Genomic DNA, 26,810 nt, shown 5'->3' on the forward strand with positions numbered 1-26,810 from the left:
ACAAAGGACTTCATCATCTACTGGAGCAGCCTCATAGAATCCTAGAGTGGAGTAGGGCCTTTAAGAGTCCCATCCCTCCCACACCCAAACATGAAGACACCTGAGAACAGAAGGGACACCCCCTGAGGGATGACAAGGGGGTACAGACAAGAAACTTCCATTTCAGGCATGTCCAGGACAGTTTACATCAATTGAACATGGACAAAGAATTCCTTCATTAATTTTGCTTCTGCCCTGGAGTTTATAACAAGGATGGACTTTTTGGTAATCTGTGTAAAAATCCTATATTGAAATGGCTGTCCAAGCCTCTTGTGGACAATTCTTTCTTAAGACTTCACAATGAACACATCAAAAAGCCTAAAATATAGTTTTTGTAACAACCACAAAATACTATTTAGGGGGGAAAAGGTAGACTCAGGCAACAAGATCTTTGATTCTCTTCTGTCTGTAAGCCTAGATAAACAATCAACTTTAATTCAGCGGGAACCCCTTCCACAGACCAACTTCACCACAGCCAGTACTGTTCAAATATTCATCTAGAAAAGAAAATAGTCTTAGAAGCTCAGATAAACTATTTTACAATCCTTTCTGGTGAGTCAGAAAATTTCTCAATTATCTTTTGAACCCACAATTTATGAGGTTATTTTAGCATACCGTGTGTGTGTGTGTGTGTGTGTGTGTGTGTGTGTGTGTGTGTTTTCTACTTTCTTAAGCTCCTCCTATGCATCTAAGGCCCAGGTCTTGATAAACATCCAGTTTTATTAGATAGCTATTTTCAAAGATTGCTGAGTTTTGCCAATCGGACACAAAACATCTGGAAAAGGAACTTCAGCCCAAAATCCAGATGTCATGTCTGTGTAACTACAAACATCCAGATGTTTGATTGAAGGACAAAACAGGATCATATAATTAATACCCCACTTTTAACAGAGAAAATAAACTATTCTAAAGAGCAGGTAAAAAAAAAATAAGGAAAATTCACTGTCATTTGTGTAAACGTTCCAATATTGAAGCATTTTGTTTCCTTGTAAAGTCTGTGTGCAAGCTGCATTTTGTACAACATAATACCTACCATAACCCAGCATTGCCACACTATAGAAAAGCAACTGTCTATGTGTCTGTAGCGTATAAGACCCCCCCAACTCTAACTCCTGTTGACTCCCTTCTCCTTGGCACTGGATGTCCTGATCCATCCGCACAGTAGTCAAATAGCAGTCCTGTATCATCAGCTGAGGCCTTTGGTCCCCTACAGAGGACATCTATAAAGCCTCATCTCTGGACACCTGCCCACCAAGCCTCACGATGCCCAACTGGAAGCTTTGTGTGCTGGTGCTCACTTCTGCCCTTGGTCCTGAGATGCAGCCTTGGAGGAAAAATGAGGTGTGTTCTAGAAGGTTCTACAGTCATTATGTCTGCTCCCTACTGTAGTTGCTGGTCCCCACTCAGAACACTGTCCCTCACAGCTACCTTGGGGGACACTGCTCTCTCTTCTCTTTCTGTGTCAAGAATTCACGTCATCATTTCCAGCAAGCCTACTATGGCATCACTAGAGGAGTCTTCTCTGTCGGTCTTGGCACTCTTGTGTATTATCTCAGTGCCCTCTCCTTGCACACAACCATGGCAAATGCAGAGAATCTCGCACCCTTCACAGTTATTCCTTCCCTTCACAGATTTTATGTTCATAAAACAACAACAGCAACAAAAATAACCTATAGCTCCTTAAAGTGCTCCTGAGCTCAGCTGGCTTTCTCATAGAGGACACTATGTCCTCGTGTTGATCTTGTCACCTACTAACTATCGAATTAGGATAGTGACCTCTCTCTAATCTTAGAGCTTCTTTAATACCCACACATCCTGTACATCCTTTCCCTGCCTCCACTTTCCTTTGCCCATCAAAGTCAGTGTCCACAGTTATGAACTCTCAGAACGAGCCCCTTTCTCTCACTTATCCCAGACATCTTCTGAGGGTTGTTCTCTTCCACTACACTGTGACCTGCACAGAAGCAGGATGACCTTACATGCCCCTGAATGCCCAGAACCTAGCAAGGTCCCTGGTCCCTCGGAACATCTCATGAATGCACGTGGAGTGAATAAATGAATGATTTAGCAGACCTTCACCGCATCATCCATGACGGCACTATACCCTGTTGATGCAGAAGCTGTGTCTGATTCATATTGAAAAGCAGGTTGCTAGCACACGCTTCTTAAACTACAACTGGAACAGATACAGATACCGGGACAATTTCTGTGTCTCTTAAAACTAGACTGTGTGGTTAAGGTATAAATAGTAGTTCTCTATCTTCAGAATCATACAAGGAGAGAGAAGTTGCAGCAAAAACATTCAGAAACAGTTTAACCAATAAACAGGGTCTCTCTTCTCCCTTCCCAACCTCATGTTCTGTGGTGCAACTTTCAAGAAGCATAGGACAGAGATGACTGCAGAAATGGCTTAGATCTCAACACCCTTGGTTAGAAGAGAAAATGTTGCCATAAGTAGGAAGAATGGAACTTGTGCCACAGTTATCTTAATTGTTGGCAGGTAGCAGTCCTGAGAGGCTCTGTGAACACAGGAGCCATGAATGGAGGTGATGTCAGGAACTTCGGGCTTAACCAGCCATCTGAGACTGACTCCTGCCTTCTTAGTCTGACTCTTCTTTTTAGATTTAGATACGGCTCAAAGGGGACTCTGACTTTGAAGAGCCAAGCAGAGAATTGTTCTAGTCACAGCGAATCACTTTCACTATTTCTTCAGCTGTTTCCTGAGAAAACAGATTTAACATTTGTCACCCTCAACCCCAAAGAAAGTGACTTTGCCTTATCTGAAGCAAAAGAGGTAGGTGTACCTGGTGTCCAGTGAGTGAAGAATGGGGGTCAGAGCTGTTGTGCACTGAGTGGTCTCTGCCTTTTCAACCTTTCTGCATTTTTACATCCATGAAACTAAATGTGCCTGCCATGACTCTGTGGGGCTTCTCAGTAGAATGGTTCTTCCAGGAAACAACCTTGTTCCTCACCATCTCTCTTTCAATTCCATGAGTCTCATAACTTTGGTCAAAATGATTCTGTTTCTGGAGCATAAGGGTGGATGGGAAAGGAAGTAGAAGGACAAAGGCAGAAGCCCAGAGTGAAGTCTGCAGTGCTGCACTTGACTCTCCGTGTGGCTAATGGTCCGTACAGAGGGTCTTATAACCAGAGCATCCATTTTCTAAGGATGTTTCGTGTGCTATTTTCATTACATTTATTAGTTTGCTGGGTCTCAATAGCCTTAGCCATTATGTGTCATTATGCCTATACGATAAGTGGAGAATTAAAGGCTTAGATAGTTCACTAGGCACAAAGCACTGATGCCAGGATTCAAACCCTGTGAATCCTGTGAGTGTCGGTGAGACTTCTCACTAACAAATCCCAGTAAGTTGTCAAACTAAGTCAACAAGAGGCAATCTTAGGCACTTAGGAGTATCTGGAGGCATTTTCAGTTGTCACAAAGGAGAAGCTAGTAAATGGAGGTCGGAGTACCCCCCTCCCCAAATTCTTCAATCTACAAGAAAGCCCATGAAAAACTGCCTCGGAAGTCACAACACATGAGACATTTTCATCATTGTCTACCAGTTTCCTGCCACTCGCTATGACGTGCTGTGTTGAAAACAAAAGCAGGAAAGGCTGAGATGATCTCTTGGCTAATGAAGAACTTGTCTTTGAAACTCCACATAAGTGAAGCCAGGTGCCCTGAGCACTATGGAGGTAGAGATGGGTGAACCCTGGACCTCACTGATCAGCCAGCTTAGCCCACTTTATGAGTTCTAGGCTAATGAGAGACTCTGTCTCAAACATCAAGGTGTATTGTATCTCATGCATCTCCAGAATGGCAACTGAGATTGTCCTGTGGTCTCCACCTCTCTCTCTCTCTCTGTCTCTGTCTCTCTCTCTCTCTCTCTCCCTCTCTCTCTCTCTGTCTCTCTGTTTCTCTGTCTTTCTCTGTCTCTGTCTGTCTGTCTGTCTGTCTCTCTGTCTCTCTCTGTCTCTCTGTTTCTCTGTCTTTCTCTGTCTCTGTCTGTCTGTCTGTCTGTCTGTCTCTCTCTCTCTCACACACACACATACATATACACACACAAATGGACCAAAGAGAAGTCTATAACTTCTTTCTTTCAACCAAGCTTCCTCACAACAAGTTATGAATTCCTATGTTTTCCCTATCTTAACAGTTTCTTACTATACAGTTACATGCTCTGCTCAGCAATGTCTTGACTTGGCAAAGGTCCTTTTCAACAATGAAAAGAGAAAAGAAAGGGGAGGGATGGAGATGGGAAGAGAAGGGAGAAGAAAAAAGTGAGAAAAAAAGAACGAAGAGGAGAAGAAAACTAAGATTAGAAACTGGCGATCCACAGCCTTCCACGGCCGAGTCACATTACATGGCAATCAGTGCAGTGACAGCACAAGGGGCCGCTTTGTGTCTTCATGAATAACGCTATGTGCTGGGTAAATGCCTTTCCCCATTTAGAAACAGGTAGTTAATGGGAACTGAAGTGATCAAATGCTGTGTACCCCAAGGTTACTTGCATCATGGGCCTGAGCGGCCCAGAGCTCATAAATAAAGCATCAGAGTGTCTTATTTTAGACCTGGTCAGATAAGCAAGGACTTGCATCATGTGAACGGAGCCCACAGTGTGATATGACACTGAGCCTGGTAATTCCAGGAGCCCTTGGAATGTGACATTTCAAGCCCAGTACACTGAGTTCATGCCCCATGGAAGCTCTCAGACCCCACCAGGCCTAAATATCCCATCATCCCTTTGATTCGGCTGGGGAGAGAGAGGACTGTCACTGAGCCGGACTTTAAATTTATGCCAAGCACATTCCCTGCTCTACAGAAGTTAATTTGAGGCACATTTGCAACTTATAACTCTGATTTACTCATTTGCTAGTACGAAGACCACACACAGCTTGACAGGCTGCCAGCTTGCGTAGACCATTCCCTCTGAAAAGATTTGGCCCAGTCACGACCCAGCTTGGCAGCTTAAGAAACCAGCTGCCGGACACCGGCGGAATGTGAAACTGTACCTGGGGGGGAGCTTTCTTCTCTTCCTCAAAGTTTTACATATAATTGTGTAATCATATCCCTTTTTGGATACTGCGACATAAAACGTGCTTCGTTAAATTGCTGTTAATTTGTTGTTTTATTAGCAGTATGTGGCTTGTTTGTGTACATGCACCCAGAAGCTATGGGCATGGACACATGCTCACACAAACACGTGCTCAGTAGCAATGACATTGATTTGCAGGTAAAGAGAATGAACTCAGTGAATAATTACTCCTATTGATGGGACAACTAAAGACTTCAAAGGGGGCTTCTTTGCACGGCATACAAATTACTGAATGAATAACTTAAATGTGATAATTTTCTGCTGTTATTGGATTTTTACTCACAGATTTCCTATAATATGATACCAATCAAATATGTATGCTCTGGATGAAAAACATTACTGCCAGATTAACAAAACAAAACAAAAAAAAAACAGAAATGCTTACATGGTAGGTATGATTCCCTATGTTTGATCTGTGTTATACTGTTTCTCTTGTAGATCTTAGGCTCAAAAGAAAATATTATCCATGAATGTTTGTGAACTTTATTTTGGGATAAGACAGCCTACATTTGAGGATGTGGCAGTAGTTTGTCATTGACTAAAAGCCACCATCAAGCAACCCAAGGAGCCAGGTTCCAAAGTACAGAGACACATACCTCTCTCCTCTTCCACTGGACCCTGCTTGAGGCAATTCTTCTGCCTCAGATGCTGATTCTCAGTGTGTTAGCCTACAAAATGCATATTTGTTAGAAGTAGATATCCTAGCTACACTACCCACAATAGCCAAGAAATTGGAAAGACCAGTTGTCCACCAACAGATGAAGGAATAAAGGAATGTGGTACATACTCTCAATGGGATTTTTTTGACCATAAATAAGAACAAAACCATGATATTTGCAGTGGGGAAAGATGGATGCATTATGTTAAGCAAAACAAGCCAGACTCAGAGAGGGAAACATGTTTTCTCTCATCTGCAGAATCTACATTTAAATTTATGTGCATGTGTGTGTAGAACATGAAAATAGAAAGAAAATTATAGCGAGCAGGGATGACTCTTAAGGGGGCAGTGAATACCATTTAGTAAATACTCATGACATGCAAGCAGGAAGGTTATCTGGGAGGATCAAAGGGACTTGCAAGACAGGCATGAGGCTGACAGAAGGAGGGCAGTAGGGACGTGAAATGAATAATAAAGAAATACGCTGGTGTGTGTGTTGGTAGTCCATCACTTTCTCTGATAACTTTAGAAGTATGCTGTTTGTGTGTGTGTGTGTGTGTGTGTGTGTGTGTTGGTAGCTCATCACTTTCTCTGCTAACTTTAGACCTTGTGTGTGTGTGCTTGTGTGTTGGTAGTCCATCACTTTCTCTGCTAACTTTGGAAATACACTGATGTGTGTGTGTGTGTGTGTGTGTGTGTGTGTCTTGGTAACCCATCACTTTCTATGCTGACTTTAGAAGTATGCGGGGGTGTGTATGTGTGTTTTGGTAGCCCATTACTTCCCATGCTGACATGAGAAGTTAATTTTCAAGAGGAATAAAGACCCTACTATATTTGTTAGGTTGATGTTAGAAAAGTGCAAGATGCTTAACGAAGGTTTCCAGCTGCTCTTCCTCCACTGTCAGGCCAGCATCACTAGGGAAGTGTACCTTCTAACTATATTTCAGGTGAAATCGGCTTACTTCTGCTTCTGCTTTGTTTGGAGTTATTGTTGTTGTTGTTGTTGGTAGTGGTGGTGGTGGTATTGTTTTGGATTTGTTTTGTTTTGTTTTTGTTCTTGGTCACATCCAGGGCCTCACATATTCTAAGCAAGCACATTACCAATGTGCTTCGTCCCCAGCCTTATTTGAATCTTGGAGAATATGGATTTGGGGAGATTTACTTCCTTCTTTTCAGTTGCTACAACTGAATATCACAGACTTGATAACTTACTAAAGAAACATTCTTTCCTACAGTTTTGGAAGCTGGGAATCAATGACTGAAGAACAGAGTCTTGTGAAAACCTTCTTGCATGTAGGGACTTTTTGCAGAGTTCCAGATTGATAAAAGGACAGCAAACATGCCAGAAAGAGCTGTTTTGATAATGATAACCTAGTAAATCACAAATCAATTATTTCATTCATGAAGGCAGACTCTTTATGACCCAGCTCCCAAAGGTCTCACTTCTCAAATGTTATTACAAAAAGAATTTGGGGGTCAGAGTACCAGCACATGAAGCCTGTGAAGACATATTTAGATCATGGCAGAAGGTCTTCCTTCCCAATACGAGGGCTATAGGAAGACCAGAAATGTGCTAATGAGCCCACGGCGTGCGAAAAACAAACAAGCAAGAAGTCCTGCCGGAACTATTTTCTATTCTATAAGACACCTACTTGAATAATGCTCTTTGTCACCTCAACTCACCAAAAATATAATAATAAAACAAAACACCTGCTCAGAATGATAACCCAGCAGGCCTTACAAGAAGAACACTTGTTTACATCATTAGATAACATATATTTGGATGGGAAAAAAAAACAAAACGTGAGTGTGAAAATACGATAGAAGGAATTTTTCCAGCAAAGACTATTTTTTAAGTTTGCACTAGTCTAGTGAAATTCTACTTGCCTTCCAAGCATTCTAGCTTATGAACTGCTTCACTGTATTCCAGCAGATAATTATCCCTTTCATTTTCTATTCCAGCTTGCCACTATGACGGCAGTAAAGTCGGTTTAATTTAAAAGTCCTGAAGATGCTTACCAGCCAAACAAGTAACAAAACTTACATCAAAGAGATTGGCTATCTACTTGGAACCATGCCTGGGCCAGGGACGCAGATCGCCAGCCGATGGTAGTGTTATGAGCCTTCCTTGAGGCAGTAAACAGGTTGAGTTGAGTAAGTGAATACAGTATGGTGCCTCAGCAGGTACAGTCACTCACTGCAGTTGTGTTGGTGGCCACAGCCACCTGCGAATGGAGTTGCAGGGCCTGGTCACCTTCTATCCTTGTCTACGAGCCTACAAATGGAGCAGTCCAGAGGGAAGAAATTGACATTCAACATTTGCAACAATTAAAACAAAAGTTCCTTAGGGAGAAGATCACCTAGCTTCCCCATTCTGCCCAACATCTCTCTGGCTGGGCACAGAGCTGTCCCCTACAGAAGATACCTGGGGCATGATAAGAGCCATCCCTGGAGGCAGGCATCCAATAGGGACAAAGAAAATCTTTGACCTTGCTCTACCGAAATTTAAGGACACCCTCTAATTCTCACAGAACCCGTGGATTTCCTCCCCCAAAAGGCTCACAGAGAAAGATGTCCACCTCACCACACTTAGAGCAAAAGGATTATTCCTGAGCTTTCTGCCAACTGTTTTCTTTTTGTAATCACAGAGGAAGAAAATGTCATGCCCTCCCACAAGAACCATGGCACCTCTGTCTTGAACCCAGCTGTATTCAAGATTTACCATGTGGCCCTGGGCAGCTCATCGGACCTCACTGGGTCTTAATTTCTTCATCTGGAAAATGAAGATGCTATGTACATCACCAGCACAGCATCTCAAGGTTAATGCAGCGGGCTGATATTGAAATGCAACTGAACGGGGGAAATATCTAATTCTGGGAAGGAAGTGAGGCACAGCAACCCACACTTCTGGGTGCGGATAGCATGTGCAAGATCATAGCACTGAGCCCCGGGGTCAGTCACGCTCATGAGGAGCGCAATAAGCCGTTCACAATGCACCACCTGGAGTCTTTTATTGTTATTGCCAAGTGGAGTTGATAAAAAACAAACAAAGCAAAAGGTCGAAGGCCTAGTTTATCAAAAGTTATTGATACAGATTGCATATTGACAAGCAAAGGTCTGCTTTTAGATTCACATCAATAAATCCATTTCATAATACAGTCCACTCCCAATGCTTTGCCCCCAGATCCATCCATCGAGTATTAGAAATCCATCCCGCTTTGCCTGCAGTCTGTCAAATGTCACCACAGAGCACAGAAGCCACCCTGCCAAGTCTATATCCTGAACTAAGTCCCAATGGAAACTTCCAGATATAAATAACTACTATGCACATGCAGGGAAGAAAAACAGCTCTCAAGTCGCACTGCTCCTTTCTTTTTACCCTTTCACCTATAACAAGTCAAAAGAAGAAGAAAAAATCATGTAGTTACTGTCCAAAAACACCTAAACCCAAGTTTAACCAATTCCACTTTCAAGTTACTGCGAAGACTCTTTCAGTCCATGGAGCTGCATTTGGGGCACGAGCAGAGGTTCTTTGGTGGTGTTTCCACTGGCAGTCCCTGACGCTTTGTCACCTAGGTTCACACTGGGAAGTGACATCTGATGATATTCCATGTCTTATGCCACGAGGACAGGGAGGAATGTTCTACCTCCTTGCGGGCAGACGATGGAGATGTTAAGTCCTAAGGAAACACCAGTTTACCAGGGGAAGGAACTTACTCCCCAGGAGTTTGTAAGACACAAGAAAGTGGTATAAGAAAGCAGAAAACTGAACCCGAACATGGAGCTATCCTCAGGTAAATTGTACAGAGCCAAGAGTACACAACCTAAGAAAAATCTCATCACCTCCCTGAGCCTGAGTTTCCCGATCCTCAGCAAGTAAACAGAATACCATATAGTAGATATGATTCCATAGTAGACACTCGATAACTATTTGTTCAAACAAAATTGAAACTGATAAATCCTGAATAATTAATATCTCCCATTGTCTAAAGGGCAATAGTCCAGTGTGAATATATATCCTTTACCCTCCAGATCATAAAAAGGCCGGAATAGACAAGGAGGAGGTGAGGATTCTTTTTCTCAACCTCAGGCAGAGAGAATGAATAAAAATGGATAAAAGTGCCTGGGATACGTTGTGGGGGATGTGCGTGCATGTACATGCGCATGCGCGCGCAGCGCGCGCGCGCGCGCGTGCGTGCGTGCGTGTGTGTGTGTGTGTGTGTGTGTGTGTGTGTGCGCGCGCACGCATGCGTGTGGCTTACACCCAGGGACACAGCACTGTAAAGCTAGAGGCTAAGGCAGGGCAGGCACTCCCATTTCAGTTGTAGGGCAGCAGAACTGCCCACCACTGCTTGCCCTGGCGGGAGCTGGCTCCATGACAGCTGCTTGCGATGTGTGAGCTAACGCCTGTGCTCACTTGCTCAGGGAGCAGAAGGCCACTTTAATATAGCCTCAATCAAGCTGTTAAAAACAGAAAAGCTGCTGCAAATATGAAGGCCTAAGCAAAGATTGCTTTAAGATTATCCAGGCTTTGGGGTCTTCTGACCACATCTGAAGGGGAGACTCAGGGTAGACACAGGTACCTTCTGGGAAAGTTGGGAAGTAAATTAAAATGCTACTGGGAGAGGGTTTTAGACCCTTTGCCTATTGAGTTGCATTAAGCATTTTGATTCGTGGGCCATAGTCTCTTTAAAATCCATCTTCATGTAAAATTAAAAAGATGGAGAACTAGTTAAAACAAGAAGGAAGAAGGGAAGAGGAGGAAATATAAATCAAAAATATCTGGTCTCCCAGTCTCTGTAAATTGGCAAGACCATGGGGGGATTTGTGTGGCTTCCCAGTGGCACACGGGGGATGGAAGCGAACTTCCCTCCAGCTTCAAAGTCCTTCCTTCCTTGAGCTTCCCGGCAGGGCGAACCGACTGCTTCTGTCTCCAAAGTCAGAGAACGCATTGCCATTCCACATGACTGTGTTAGAGGACACGACATCCCAGGTCCCCTGGGATCCCCAATCTATTCCTGCCGCTATCATTCACTGCCCTAGAATTTCCCAGGCAGTTCATCTGGGAACCACCCAAAGGGCTTTCATCATATCTGATTGCCTGCCTCTATTCCTCATCTCATATGGCTCATTAAATCAAGTTACTTTGTAAAAAAAAAAAAAAATTGTTTTACTTGCAAAACCTTACCATTTTTGCAGGCGCCAGTATCAATAACAACATGCCTTTTTTTTTCTATGTTGTGATCTTTTCTTAATGTGGGTAGGCTCATTATTATTGAGACAGCATAGCAAAGCAATTAGGAGAACAGATGCCACATGTTCAAATCCCAGCTCTGCCCCTACTAACGTTGTGGTATTGGGCAACTTAAATTCTCTGTACTTCAGTTTTATGTTTCATTAAATAAATAATACCCATTTCATAGTCACCATTTGGATTGAACTGATTAATATTGGTAAAAGGTTTGTGCCATCTAGACCCTCCCATATGGACAACACTTTCAGAAACACTAAACTAGGCAAAAGACCATCTGTCATTCTCTACCACAGGGTTTGCTTCCACTGTGATTCCTCCTTGGCATAGCTGCGGGAGCCATTCTCCTGCCTCAACCAAAGCCAGAGCTAACCGACACAGATTCACCACCAACACAAAGCTTAAACACAAAAGTAATGGCAGCCACTTACTGAGCATCGATTAATTTGCAAGGGCTGTATGCAATACTTGCGCACAGTCACCTATTTGGGTCTCCACTCTGGCCCTAAGAGGAAAACCCTGGTTTCAATAGCAGTTCCCACTCCTTGTAACCAAGAGTCAAGCTTCCAACCCAGGATGTCTGACTTCAAAGTCTGTGACCATGTCGTTGACATTGCCATAAATTCCCTCTGTCAAGGGCTCACTCCACAGCCCAGTTGGATGGCAGCATCCTGCTCTCCTCAGTCATGTACAAGCCTCCCCCTGGTTTAGTAATTCTACACTGTAATATAATTCTGTTTGTCTGCCCCTTGACCCGGCTCCATCATTCAGGATAACTGTTCCCACTGTATGCATTTTGAAAGCAAAGCATTCTAAAATTTCCTTGAATTTGAAAAAAAAGGGGGTTTACAATACACTAGACTGAACTTAACAGTTTCTTTACAACTCTGGTCATCTTTAACAACACCAAATACTGTCATGTTCTGTGATGTAAACATGACCGCAGGGCAAGCTTTCTCCGAGTGGTGCAGGGTGACTGTTAAAAACCTTGACTCCCTAGCCCCTTCCCAGATCTATTGAATCAGAACCTCTGGGTTAAGGGGCAGGAATCATTGCAATTTAAGAACCACCGCCTTAGGGGATGTACAGGCTTCTGACCCTGCTTAACACTCCCAGATACAGCGGGACCTTGGTTCTTATGTCTGCTTTTCAGGCTTTTTTCAACCTCTCCCACCCTTCAATTTGACAGCTTTCTCTTTTCACTGCCAAACGACATGGCTGGGTGAACATCTCCGATTTCTTCTTCTACCAACTAATGCCACAATTTCTAAAATGTTTTTCTATAGCTTTAACACACTTCCTTGCAAGCTGCTAGGCAGATGCCCAAAATGAAGCATATCATCACGGAGCTATTTGATGGGCATGAGAATGACCTGGGTTTCCAAGACTAGTCCCCTTCCCTCTTCCCTGGCCTCCATCAGCAGCACCCCGGAGTCTTCACACCCTGCCCCACACTCTTAGGGCTTTCCACAGAGAACATGGAAATAGCTGTCTGGCATGTCTTGTCATACTGTGTGACAGACACCTTATTTTTAACTAATGGTCAGAACTATCTGAAAAGAAGGAGGGGGTCGTACTCATTAGTCATTGTCATCCAAAATCCCTAGTATAATTGTTTCAGTTTGAGGCTACACCCCCAACGTCGAGCAAAGCCACTGTGCTGTGTCTGGAAAGCCGCCCTTCACAGTGGATATCCATACTGTGGAAGGCAGCGATCTCTGTACTCATGATTAGACTCCCACCTACTTTTGGAAGACTCTCATGAAAACCATGGCCCAGGGAATTTGCCTTTAAAAAACTAAAATTCTTCTTCTGTAGAAGAGAATGTCACTGCATCCAGAAAAATCTCCTAACCTTTAAGTTTTAGTTATCCTGCATTGACCACATCCTAAGCATGTTGGTATTCTATCTAAAAATAAGACTTAAGAAGTGAGTTTTAAACCATGTTGTTAAAATTGTAAGGAAAGTTCTTTTAATGCCCCCATTGACTTTCTTTCCAAAATTTACAAGTTGGAAACACAGAACTTGGGAGGTAAATTTAACACTACGGATATAGAGTCAGAAGACGGGTGGCCTGTTTGGGAGCTCTAGTGCGGTGATGGGAAGATGGAAGATGTTGGGAATTGGGACAAAGTTCAAAGTTATATATGACGAACAGGACAGAAAAGAAACTTGGTAGATATGGGTTTAAAATGTCCCTAGGGACTCTTCTTTCAACTTCTGTAGGTTCGAAATTCTTCAAAAATAAAACTTGACGGGGAAAAGTTCATATGCATACATGAACAAGAGGGAAGCCAATGTGTTCAGCCGGATGCGGACCTTGGTGAGAGACGTGACGCACTGAAGGCTCAAGGACTACAGAAGCACTTGTCTGATCCTCAGGGGTCTGGTACCTATGCACCTATGCACCTCGGGTTTACCCCCGAATCCAACAGCATCAAATAAATCTATATTCACAAGCTGGCTGTGACAACCACTACTGACTCCTAAAGAGAAACAGCTTAAAGCCCATTTTACTGTGTCATTTACTCAGTGAGCCCAGTTGGTGCTAAGCAACTCCCCTGTGACAGGAACCTACCCTGTGCTCCTAAACTGCTTTGAATTCCAAGCTAAATGGTAAGAAGCCCAATTGTTTATGATACAAGAGACACAGAGGACAAGCCAGTTCCTGCCATCGAAAATACCTTTGTTCTGCACTGGGTACTATTTTGATAATTTTGTCACCATTGCCATCATGGTCATCGCCAACATCCTCATGCTTCTAGCTGTCTATTTCCCAATTCCACTGAACTGTTGCGGGTCAGGAGTGGATACCATCTGTCGTTATTTCTTTGACATCATGGATAGCGGTACATGAAGGATTCAACAAATATTCCTTGGGTGGGTAGAACTGTAAGTCTCTTGTTTTGTTCTTTACTTGATCACTTGCTATAGTTCCCGTGAATATGAAACCTCACCCTGGACTGCCTAATTAAAATAGCCACCATCTATTGGAGACCTATGATGTGCCCAGTGCTTCCTAAGATCCTTCTGTATATTAACTCAATTAGACCATGCACCACACCAAGATGTGAGCAGTAAGTGTCTCCTTTTACGAGTAAGCAGAAAGAAAAGGCTATCTTTTTCCACTGTCACACATCTAGAAGCCAGCTATTCTGTATTTGACCTCTAAGAGGCTCCATGGAGCTATCTCACAACTACTACATAGAGTGGGCCTCCCTCAGTTGACCGGCACACTTGTTCAGGTCACCTTTCACCCATGCTATAAGGAAGGATCTAAGAAGCACCACGGGGACTTTCAGAGAAATGATCCTCAATCTGCATGACCTGGGAAGGCAGGTCAGATCTGGGGAATTTCCTGCTTGGTTTCACCTTCCTAAATACAACTAACTAAAAATAACCTGCAAGAGATGTGTCTCCAAAGGGCGTGAGGAGTCACAACCACTGCCAAGGGGACACGATGAGAAAGGATGAGCCTGGCTTTCAAAAATACGTTGTGTGCTTCTCAGCATCAGCAAGTTGTGTGTTGTGATGAGAAAACAAAGCTTCCAGTTTTTGGAATTCCACAGTGTATTTAATTATGCAGTTAAGTTACTGTATTAGCAAATACTAGAGCACAGCACCAGTTGCAGAGATTTGGAGAATTTGGAAGAACAAAATTTATTCTTTCCCCCAGATGATTACTTCTCAAGAGTCCATCCATTTTTCTGAATTATGAAAAGGATCCTATTTTTGAACCGCTACATTCAAAAATATAAAGCAAGCCAGACCTGACTCTTGCCAGTCCAAATTTAACCCCAGTACAAACCAAACATATTTCTGGGGAGAACGTCCACGAATCCATATCATGTTTCCCCGTGAATGTCTTTAGGCTCTTTTTCGCTTTTGAAATTCCAATAAATATAGTGTAAATAGAAATTTAAAAAGTGGTTGTCCAAATTGAATGTTTTCAGTGATGTGAACACAAATGCATTTCTGTTCATTTGCTTAATAAGGATTTATCCCACAAAGTTCATAAATCAGGCTGTAAAGCCTGGAGCACGCCATCAAAACATCAAAAATAGGTGTTCTGTGATGCCTCCGTTACTTCAACAAATGTGAAATGCAATCATGCAAAATTAAACATTCCATACATTAGCTATTCATTCCCTAACTCTCTCCCTATACGCCAAAATGGGCTATCACACTTTTGAGTTTAAAGGGACAGAAAGTGAATCAAGTGTCTTTTTTTCTGGAAGCCTTACAAGTAATAGGTCTTTTCATCTAGAGCTTTTCAGCTAAGAATCACCAGGCTGCTTACACATAAAATTAACCCATACAGTCTGTGGCATCCCCACCCAATGGTAGCTCTCCTTGATGATGGAAAAAGCCATCCTTCTATTTTCTAGGCCTGAATGTGGTCCGGGCTTTTACACATGATGTCTCGTTTCCTTGTATGTGACTAAGAGGTACAGTCTGGCAGAGGAAAAGCCTGCTCTTCTTCTCCAACAGGTAACAGTCAAGGACAACAGACTCTGGACCCTGGACTAGCTCACACTTAAAACTAGCCCCAAAATGGGTGAGATGAGGCACATGACTTCCCTGGGCTTTGGTTTTGGAGTGGTAAGATTTGGGATCTTGTCAGCTCATACGCCACAGGACAATTGAGATATAATGAACGAGTACATGTAATTCACTTCAAATGCAGCCTTTTCTTTTATCATCCAGCCTTAATAATGTTAGCAGTTGGTATCAAGTCACTTACCTATAACGCCTGACCTTTTAAATCACATCACAATGACCTCATGGGAGTCTCACCATCTTCCCACAAGGCAATGGAAGCAGAAGCTTTTATTCCAAATCTTCTCATGGATAAGGGGATTTCAGACAGGTCCACCAGCACTCAGAACACAAACTCCCCGGAAACCAGGTTAGCATTATTTCCACTGTGCCTCCTTCTACCCATAGAAAGCTGGCTGACTGGTTCAGACAGTTTCCTTCCTATTTTGTGGGGGAGTAAGGGGGTCTTGTTTCAAAGGAGACATAAAAAGCATTCTGCTGCCAAGGCCTGTCTTGCATAGCAAAAAAAAAAGATCCCAATCGGCAGGAGACATGACAACAAAACGCCATCATCATGATTTCTGCTAACTATGAAACGAAAGTTAATTTCATGGTTTGCATCCACGGACAAAAAGGTTCAGAGCTGTTTAAATTCTCTTCAGTCCAATGACAGTTAGTAAACAGGAGGCTTCGTGTTCTAAGGCTTGAAATCACCCTTCGGATCTCAATATATTATTTATGCACTCAGCTCAGAGTGAACAACGACTCTCAAGTAGGTGAGTGGTCTCGCTTAGGGTGAACTTTTTTTTTCACTCTGACAGTTACTTTAAAACATCAGTAAACAACCTTAATTCACTTCTAACGGATAAGTAGGCTGCCGCTGTGTCTACAGGAGGCGAGCAGATTGTATTATTAACCAAAACAACTTTCTCCCTGTCAGTCATCTGAACCTCACAGAAGGATGTGAGTCTCGTGGTACTGATGCGCAAAGAAATCCCAGGGCACACCTGCTTCTGCTTCCAGACGCATCTTCTGAGGTAGCTCCCTTCCACTTTGGACTATCTCTCTTGACTCTGAGGTGTAGAGTGGGGCCTGGAGAAGGTAGATTCTCAGTGCTGCTTGTCAAGAAAGATATAAACAAATAAGAACCTTTGCAAAGGAGCAGGCTCTGGGTGCTGTGACAATGAGCCTCCATTTGGATAGATGTTAACCTGAGACTAGCCTTCAGAGATCTGTCATGAATAGCTGAAAGGGTTTCATGTTTACAAGGGAAGACCTATTCTTGGTAGGGATAGATAGTAAAATTAAGATTCAGAGGAGGTACCTTGAGAATGGACATGTCATTAACTCAGGGAGAATGAATGCTGCTGGTAAAATTCTGCCCCACTGCAGAGACACTCAACCATTAGAGAGATGGAGCCCTTAGAATCGGCCAACAGATGTAGATGCTCCAGACTCATACTAGAATCCCAAGGCTGGGCACGAATATGGACTCTAGGAACTTCATGAAGTCCTTTGGGTTGGGAGTTTTTTAAAGGGTACAATCTACTCTTTCAAAAGAAAATTCCATGGATTAACTGCTGGGCACATAGCCAGCCAGCCTAGGATACTGGTTGACTCAGAAAACTAATAAGATCCACCATTACCATGGGCAATTTTAGTAAAATAGCTGCTGGAGGACAATTCTACTCCTGTGCCACTCCGGGGTTGGATGGCTTTGCAATGTTTGTCTTCCAATGGATAAAAGGCAACTTCATGTCACCTAGACAGCAACCTGGTGTGAGAGGGATATCTGCACCCATCTCCCCATTCTCTTTGGCCTCCTCCCCTCTCACAAAATCTGGAAACACAACACTTAGCAGACCATCTAGTTGGCATTTATTGTCAAAACAGCACTCACCCTTATGGAAAACAGCCTCTCTTCAAGATAAAAACTGAGGGCTCAAAACACAAGCACAATGCAATTGGTAAGGAGAAAGAAATGAAAACACCTTAAATTTAGATCAAGAGTTTATGACAACATTTTTACACACTGCGTAGACATTTATTATTCCAAATTATCTAGTCAAATTTATATGAATTTACCGTTCTTGTAGAAGAGATTTTTTTTCCCGTATCTAACATCTAGATAAAACATTTGAGAGGTCAGAAACATTAAATTCCTCAAAGACAGTCAGGTTATCAATATCTGGGTGTGAAACATGGTGTTACTGATTCCCCGATACAATAAAACCAGACATCCGGTATTCGCACTCTGGAGCAATAGAAAAGAACATGACAAAAATGTGGTATACTTACAAAGTACCCTTCATCCATGGGGCTCCAATTTTACCAATATTAGTTCACTGATTTTCGCAAAAAACCTGAAAGGCAGAGGGTAGGTTTGTGTTACCCTCACTTTGCAGATGTGGACATTGAAGTATAACAAGGAGGGGGGTGCATTATAGGGCTATTACAGTGAGAATAGGGGAAGGGAAGAAGGAGAGAGTTCTAACTTTGGTCTTCCATATTACAGCATGACATGCTCACCATCCCTCCCTTGGAGACTGATCTTCCCATGTGATTCTTTTTTCAACCTCAACTGACACACAGTTACCCCAGGGAAAACAGTGATGAGAGAAGCCCCAGGTTCTTAAAATCCCCAACCCCAACATCCGTTTAATACTCTGAGAGGGCAGGAAACATGTCTCATGCTCAGTTTAAAACATGGAGGGAAAATAAGATAGACAAAATGGAACCATCCAACTAAAATTTGGCCTGAAAAGGATGTTTCTGCTGCTCAGTTTGTTGTACTTATGCTCACATTTCAGCATATGGACTTGTGTTTAAAGCACATTCCAAGGGAGTCAGAATGCTTCAAATGGAATTTCACAACATTTTTAGAAGGGTGTATTTTTAACAAATCTTCCTAAGATATCACGTTCTTTCTATCACTCTCGAGCCATTGTTCACACATTGAAAAAATAGATATTTATTTGATTGTTACTACAAGTAAGTTTATCTCCACATGTGATTTCTTGGGATACATAAGAATGTGAATGACATGGGCTTTGCCACCAAGACATTTTTAATCCTGGGGCTTGGTGATGTTAATACAGATGCAACCACCATGATCAGAAAGCTTGCAGAATGTTATTTCAGCTTCTGGACACTCCTGGTGAGTCATGAACACTTGTCTCAGAAAGATAGTACCTTCATGGAAAACTCTTGAGAAAGATGAGCTTGGGTTCTTCATGTGCATCATGCTATCAGTCATGGTAAGAGATGTTTCTTGGAAAATGTGAATCTAGAGTCTTCCCAAAACCCATGACTTCAGAGTCACAGTATCACATGCTTTTCTCTGTACTCATCCATGCAACACGGACCTGTTTTCTCCACAGATGACCTCCCACACCCCGCCTTTCCATGCCATCCACTGCCACAGTGCCACTGTAGCTTACCATGTCTATTCCAGGGGTCACTGCCCAAAGACCCCCTCACTGAATCCTCCCCCAACCACTTCTAAGGAAGCTGCAACCCATCACACACCTCTCCCTCCCTCTTTTCTCTTTCTTTCTAAGACATATCATGCCCTAAGACTTATCACGCACCTAGCATATATATGGGTCCATCTCTTTGATTTCTATGTCCCACTATTACAAAAGGAACTTCACCAAGTGACTCACATTTGATCTCTGAGGAATTTAGGACCAAAAGAAACCGCATGCATAATCAACAGTATGTGGGTAGTCCAAGGTCCTCCTTTCTTCCCCGCCTCTTTTCCCTCTCACAGGGTACTGTTGTAATTAGCAATGAAAGAATGTCAATTTTTTGCACCACCCCTCCCCTGCAAAAAAAAAAAAGTAAAAAAAAAATAGAAACTCTTCTGACATTCAGTGAAATGGTTCAAAAGAAAGTATAATAAACATCCATTTTATCGGGTTTTTTTTTTCTTTTCTTGATCACTGGAACAAAAGCTGGGTGATCTCCTTGCCCGACCAGCTCTACATGAGCCGTTCTGCAACCCTCACCTCCTCTTCTCCTTGGCCCTTTGTTTCTCAATATCTAAAGTATGAAAGCTTCTGGTGCAAATTTCCCAGTTTCATCCTAGTTTGGAAGCCAAGGAGATCAATGATAGGATAATAGACCAAACCATATCCAAATCTTTTTCATCTCCTGATTTAATAGCACCAACGAGGTGCACATTTACCTCGAAGGTCTCCAAGTCACCGTTCCATACCAAGCAAAGTGGGACCCTTTGAGGGGGGACATTTTGATCACCTTCGTGTATCTAAATGCATTTGGGTTTTAAAGAAACACCATAGCTATTTCTGCCAAGCTGTGCGCCATCCCCCACTATCACACCACTAACATATGACAGACATTTGAAGAACGATGCCACCTCTGCCACTTAGGGCATCTTCAGACACAGACACTTCACTCGGATCTCTAAACAGACTTCCTGTTTGCTTCCACATTAATAAAACTCGCACCTTTGCCAGTCAGAATTTTTTTTTTACCCAAGCATCTGAACATCCAAAGAGATTTAGAAGCAATTAACGTTCACGAATAACAGAGCGATCAACATGGGAATTACTAATGGGACTGGACAGAATCCAAAAGCTGATATTAGGATAATAGCATGTCTCTGACATAGGTTATGGTGCTAATTCTGCAGGGCTCAGCTTTGGTTTGATTTCATTGGCTTTGTGGGTTGATGTCACAGTCATATAAGTCTGTTCTAAATAAGGTTCCCCACCCCCTACAACATAGATTTTTAGTTTTTAAACTGCCAGTGAGAAGAAGGCACTTTTGCATCGTTATGAGACAACCTCTGGCATTAATGGTATACATTGAAATCAAGTTTATTTTTAAATTGCCAACCTGACAAAACTGCTAAAATGTCATTTTTCCCCATTTTGGGTCTCTAGACTCTCTTCACCTGCTAGCTTTTGTAGCTAGAGGCCATAAAAATAATAGCTATGGATTTCTACCTTCCCACTTAACGTGTGTGCGTGTGTGTGTGTGTGTGTGTGTGTTCGCGCACGTGCACAAATTCATACATCTCTGGAACACAGAAGAACGGGACACATCTATTCTTGGGAGATCTGGTCCAGTCACCTTATCAGTTCTCCTGATTTAGGTTCATAAGAATCACTTTAGAGCTCAGTCCCATCTGAACATCTGCCACCCTACCCCACACACCCAAGGTTAAGGGACCATTAAGGAGGAGATGAAAAGCTTATGACAGACAGGTCAAAGAGGATCCCTGCAAATTAATGACTTTGGATCACAGCAAGGCCATCACATTCAAGGGCTCACAGCATCTGGGGTGGCCAGCACAAGACTTCTACAAGATCAAGCTAGTCACTGTTCTAGCACAGATAAGGAAGGGACTCACAAAGTCTGCTCCTAAGCAATGTGCTACTGAGAGTTGGTGGATCTAATGGGAGTTGGCAGTTATCGGGGAGGGAGGGATATTTTCCTTCAGGAATATGACCATTAGCAGATTTCTGCTATCTGTTGCAGAGACAAAACACTCTGAAAAGGAGCAACTCAGGGAAGGAAATGATTGTTTTTGACTTACACTTCCAGGTCATAGTCTGTCATTGAGGGAAGTGGGGACAGGAACTCAAGCAAAAACTTAGAGCAGAAACCATAGAGAACAACGCTTGCTGGCTTGCTCACAGACCCTTGCTTGTCTAGCTTTCTGCTGCAGCCCAGAACAATGTGTTGAGGAGACAGTGCCACCTGAAAAGGGCAGGGTCTTACTATTGCAAGAAATTTCTGCAGCAGACATCTTCACGGGAGAGTCTGCTCTGCACAGTCCCATAATCAACTTTCTTCTCTGGTGACTCCAGATTATGTTGAATTGACCGTAAAAGCTACTTAGGACAGCTGTCCATGCTCCTGTGGATTGCTTATACCTGTGTGAGTGTAGCACTAACTGAACTAACTGGATTTAAAAAAAAAAAAAAGAAGTGGGAAAGGGGGAATGTTGGGATGTGGGGGTCAGGGAGAAAAAGAGGGATGGAGATGAGTATGGTCAAAATACATTGGACGTATCTATAAAATCCTAGATGAATAATAACATAATAAAAGCTATTTTCTAAAGCATAGTAGGGGTTGAAGAGGTGGCTCAATATTCAGGAGAACTTGCTTTTCCTACTGAGGAGCCAGGTTTAGTTCCCAGCACTCGTGGTGGCTCACAATCATCTATGACTCATTTTTTGACATCTGTGGGTATTGCACACATGGGGTACTTATAGACATGTAAGCAAAATACTCATATACATATACAAAATTAAAATAAAGAACTCTTTTCTAAAGCATATTGTACTCAGAGGCAGAGATTAAATAATTTGAGAGTTTGAGACAAAAAGAAAAACAAAAGAAAACAAAACAAAAGGATCACTCCAGAAGTCAGAAGTCTACTCCCAACTTCCCAAGCCTTCGCCCTGCTGGGAAAACGCCCACATGGTCAAGAGTGTTTCAGTTAGTCTTCTTGCCCTGCTTTAACCTGTTTCACGCATTGCTAAAATCCATCGCAGACACCACTGTTGAGTACTCCCTCTTTGCCTTCCATTGGACCAGCTTCTTGAATCTCAGTTCTAGCATCTCTCTCACTTGGTCTGATGAACAAGTAGTTCAGCTCTTAGGGTCTCTGCCTCTCCTTGCCCACTCCCACCTCGGGGCCCTGGGCATCCTCCTTCTACAGAGACCGCCATCTCACTTAGACAGAGAATGAGCCTATTCTGGTGATGCACTTTGTACATTCTTGTAATTTTATTTATTTATTTATTTATTTATTTATTTATTTATTTATAGTATCTATTTTGTTTATTTATTCTGAGTGGTCTAAGCAATGAACTGTGTGCCTAGAAGGGATTTTCATTGTTTCAACTGCTTTAACATTAGACATCAACCTGTAATTGGACAGATACCCTTCTTTTGATTGTGTTTCTGTTTTGGATTATTTTGGTTTTTCTTTGTTTATCTCTATTTCATTTGTGCTTTCTTCCATTTTTCTGTCCTCCTAGCTTGGCATTTCTGGCTATTAAGAGAGATCCTTCTTTATAATCTAGCATTTTTATTTTTATCTCCGTCTTCCTACTATGGATGCCTACCCAATATAAAGTGTATCTCTCTCTCTCTCTCTCTCTCTCTCTCTCTCTCTCTCTCTCTCTCTCCCTCCCTCCCTCCCTCCCTCCCTCCCTCCCTCTCTCTCTCTCTCTCTCTTTCTCCTCTCTCTCTCTCTCTCTCTCTCTCTCTCTCTCTCTCTCTCTCTCTCTGTGTGTGTGAATGCATGTGGGGGCCAAACTGAGATATTCTTCCTCAGTAGCTGTCCACCTTGTTTTCTGAGACAGGGTCTCTCAATGCCCTGGGACTCACCAGGAAGCTAGGACAGATGGCCAGTGAGTTCCAAGGATTCATCTTTCACCATCTCACCAGCTTTGGGATTATAAATGCCCATCACCATGCCTGGCTTTTTTTTTTTTTTAATTATTTAGGTTCTGGGTATCAAATTCAGGTCTTGATAATTGTTAAGCAAGCATTTTTCTGACTGAGCAATCACCTCAACCCCCATATCTACCCTTTAAAGTCTCCCTTCAGACTCTAATAGAACCAGTTCCTGGAGTACAGCCTGCCACCACCAGGCTGTGTGTGTTCAAAGCCTATTTTAACAATTTTAACCCCCAGGATCCAGATCATCCGCAGACTCATTCTTAGGGATCCCCTGTTTTATCTCTGGGGAGAGTCCTTTAATATTCTCTGCAGGTACCCTCACTGTGAGAAGGCTCAGTATCTCAGAGCCTCCCACCTCCCACAAGTCAGACACTGCCTCCCCTCCCCAGGTAGCAGCAGTTGAGATTAAAGTGCTTCTGGGTAGTACTAATCCAATCAGGGCTGGCTCTTCCTGTCTCTGCTGGTGGGGAGGGAAAACATCTTGGCAGAACGCCTTTCAACTGGGCTCTGCTTTCCTCCTGGGGTCAGAGGCCTGCGCTCTTTTCTGATGGTTCTGCAGAAATGAACGTGTCAGTCACCTGCCCCACAAAACCATCCTCCTGCCACAGTCATGAAGGAGAGAAAAATGGAGAGGACAGAGGGAAAGAGATGGGGCTGAGCTCTGAAGAACCAGCAGGCAGGGGCCAAGGGTACAGAGTCATGCAGGGTTTTTTTCCCTAAATATCAAAGTTTAAAGAAAATCCATTTTCCACATTTAACTCTTGTCTGAGCACTACACTTGCCTAAGCCCACCCAGTTTACCAGACAAGGAGTCTTCAGGGGGTTTTTGCTTTCCTGGATCCTCCAGGTTCTCTGATGAAACCCATGGACCCTTTCCAAGAACGAACTATGGGGGACTGTAGAGAACATTAATGATACTGAAATCTCCTTCTGTCCTGGGTTAAGAACACCCTAGGAAGTGGAGTGGTTTGGGAAGATGGGCAGGTGAGCTGTTAGGAGGAAGGAGGGCTTTGGAGTTTTGGAGGAAAGATCTCTGCTGTGGAAGTTGGGGATGAAGAGGAAAACAGGGTGTTAGCCTTCTCCACTGCCCTGTGGCTGCCCTTCTGCCAGTACATGAGATCAGAGCTGTATCTGTAAGGCAACCAGCCCCATGCACTCACCCTGAGCCCTTCAGCACTTGGTATATGGAGCAGCTATGAATGTAGATTTGCTTTATTTACAGCCCTAAGTAGATTTTAACTACTCCTGAGAGAGACGTAGACGAGTAAAGAAAGCAATCTGAGGAGCTTTCAGGAAGCCGAGGTAGTAGTGAAAACTTGCCTTGGACAAGTTATTCCTTCACCACCTACTTACAGAGTCTCTACTGCAGATTCACAGTGGCTGGCAAAAGACCTAAAGACCTTTCCCACACAGAGGTAATATTCACGTGTGAGGATGCAATCCAGGAGATAAATGCATGTGCAAAACTGGTAAATAGTCTGGAAAAGAACAGAGACAGTGAAGAAGTGCAGGGGCATTTGCATGCTTCATATATATTTTATTTCCATTTTATGTCAAGAAATATGTGTCACCGGGCTCCAGCTATGATTCAGGTCATGAAATGGAATCAGCATATAGCTAGATGATGGGTGGAAAGGGATAGAAAGGTTATAAATAGATAACAGATAGATAATTATGGTGCTGCTGCTGCTGAAGATAAATAGATGAAAAACAGACAGACAATACAAACATACATACACACCATCATCCCTCTACAAACCAAACAAGTTGAAGACCAGAAAAATAAAATTTTCATCTGGGCCAAATATGCATAGAACTGTTTTCTCTGTCATGGTTCTCAAGTGAAACAGTCGAACAACTATTTCCAGAGCATTTGCATGTCCTAACATAGATTATATTAGTAATCTAGAGATGATGTAAAGTATATGGTGGGGCATTGCTATGTAGAAACACCATGCTATGCTATGTAAATGTCTTAAGCAATGTTAGATTAATGGAATTCGCATCAGGCTCTGAAACCATTGTCCTTCGCTCTGCACCCTACCTACAGAGTGATCTACACAAATTGTACACATTCCCTCTGAGTTTCAGGACAGTCATCTGAAAAATGTCACCGATGAGTTGCTGTGCAGGTCACATGCAGGGATGCAGGAGAGGACACCCTGCAAATACACACCCAGAGCAGTTGGTGCTGAAGAAGTGATAGCCAGGTCACTTCCATCTTCTCACTCAGGCCCAGAAAAGACAGCAGAACACAAAGACCCCTTACAAAGAAGGGGAGCAGAGCTACCTTTTCATCTTAGTTTTCACAGCCATGTGACCCTAGGAATCCTAGATTTGGTGACCTTAGAGCCATAGCAATGTTGAACCAGGTGTAGTGGCTCACATACACAATCCCAGCAGTTGAGAGGGTCAGGTAGGAAGATTGCCTTGAGTTTGAGTCTATCCAGGACTATAGAATGAGACCCTGTCTCCAACTATCCCTCTCTACCACTACCAACAAAGAAAAATACTAGGTATTACTTTAAAAAAATAGTCCATAGTTGTATACATTCTAGAAACAATAAAAAAATAAAGTAATGTAGTTCCCCTCTTGGACATCACATACAAGAAATGTCAATGATGGCCTTACAAAAGATTCCCCAAGGTACTTCAGCAAGAACTCTTTGACAAGGAAAAATTGCCTTTGATGGCTACCATAAGGAATAGACTTTGAGAAGCATTGTGCTTGCTCTTTTAAAAATGAAGCAAAAACTAAGGAGTGTGCACGCATTCGAGTCTGATGTGCTCTGGTGGCTTTCTGTAAAAACACACACTTGGACATACTTTCTGCTAACTAAACAAGCGTCTCAGCCATGATTCTTAGCCACTGGACCATGGCAACTTCTCTTCCTTTTCATATAAAAGAGTCATTATCCCAGGACCACAGTGCAATCGGGGGAAATGCCAACATCTAAACATTTCTCATTTCCCCGGACAGGTAATTCCCCAGTTTTCCACAGAAAATGACCTCTTAGAATAGTTTTGTTAATTATTCCCTTGAAAGCCAAATCCCTTTGTATCTATGCCTGGGAAGCCTTCTCCTGGAAGTCACCCAAAATTTTAGTATCTCAGTGGTTAGCAGTGAGGTAGGGAAGAAACTTAAAACACCAACAATTACTTCAAACATGTCTAGCTTTTACAAACACACACACACACACACATACAATGTGTGCGTGGCTTCTTATGGATACTTTTCCTCTTATTAGAGCAAGAAATAAATGTGAAGTAGAAGGAAGGGCTGACCTCACTCCTCCTGGGCTTAGAAGACAAGGAAGGAAGAGCTTTGGCTATATTCTCTGAGACCACAGAAGAGAGGGAAAGAGGTTGAAGGTAAGAGGAGAAAGTGTGAGAGCAATGACGGAAAGGAAGGAAAAGGAAAGGAAAGGAAGGAAAAGGGTGAAATGAAACAGTGAAGAAGCAAGCAAGGGAGTGGGAACAAGGAAGAGGTTACGTGACAGAGCTGCTGGACCATCGAAGGGTTCATGGTCCAGCATGAAAGCAAATGGGGTGCAGACCACTAAGTCAAGCGAATCAAGAGTAGAACATACCCACTAGCAGGACGTAATTTTGAACTGAGTGTCTTAAGTAAGAAAGCCTAGCTAGCCGGGACGTTGCCATGTTTCATCTGACTACCAGTGTATGGCCTGCCTGGGAACAGAAACTGCCCAACTAGCAAGTCTCCTGCCTGGAATCAGATGGCTCCAGTGAGCCTGGCCCCTTTGCATGTCACCCTAGA

General features: G+C 42.9%; 1 protein-coding gene across 2 annotated transcripts in view; it reads right to left on the reverse strand.

The window, feature by feature from the left end:
• Nucleotides 1-26,810, reverse strand: part of Ppargc1a (PPARG coactivator 1 alpha) — a 630,833-nt gene that overhangs the window by 430,022 nt on the left and 174,001 nt on the right. For both annotated transcript variants that reach the window (XM_057772163.1, XM_057772164.1), the window contains exon 2: nt 17,885-17,949. In XM_057772163.1, coding sequence (XP_057628146.1) covers nt 17,885-17,902 — 18 coding nt within the window. In that variant the 5' untranslated portion in view covers nt 17,903-17,949. The remainder of the gene's footprint in view (nt 1-17,884; nt 17,950-26,810) is intronic.

This window comes from Chionomys nivalis, chromosome 6, assembly GCF_950005125.1.
Source record: "Chionomys nivalis chromosome 6, mChiNiv1.1, whole genome shotgun sequence".
NCBI classification, from domain to species: domain Eukaryota; kingdom Metazoa; phylum Chordata; class Mammalia; order Rodentia; family Cricetidae; genus Chionomys; species Chionomys nivalis.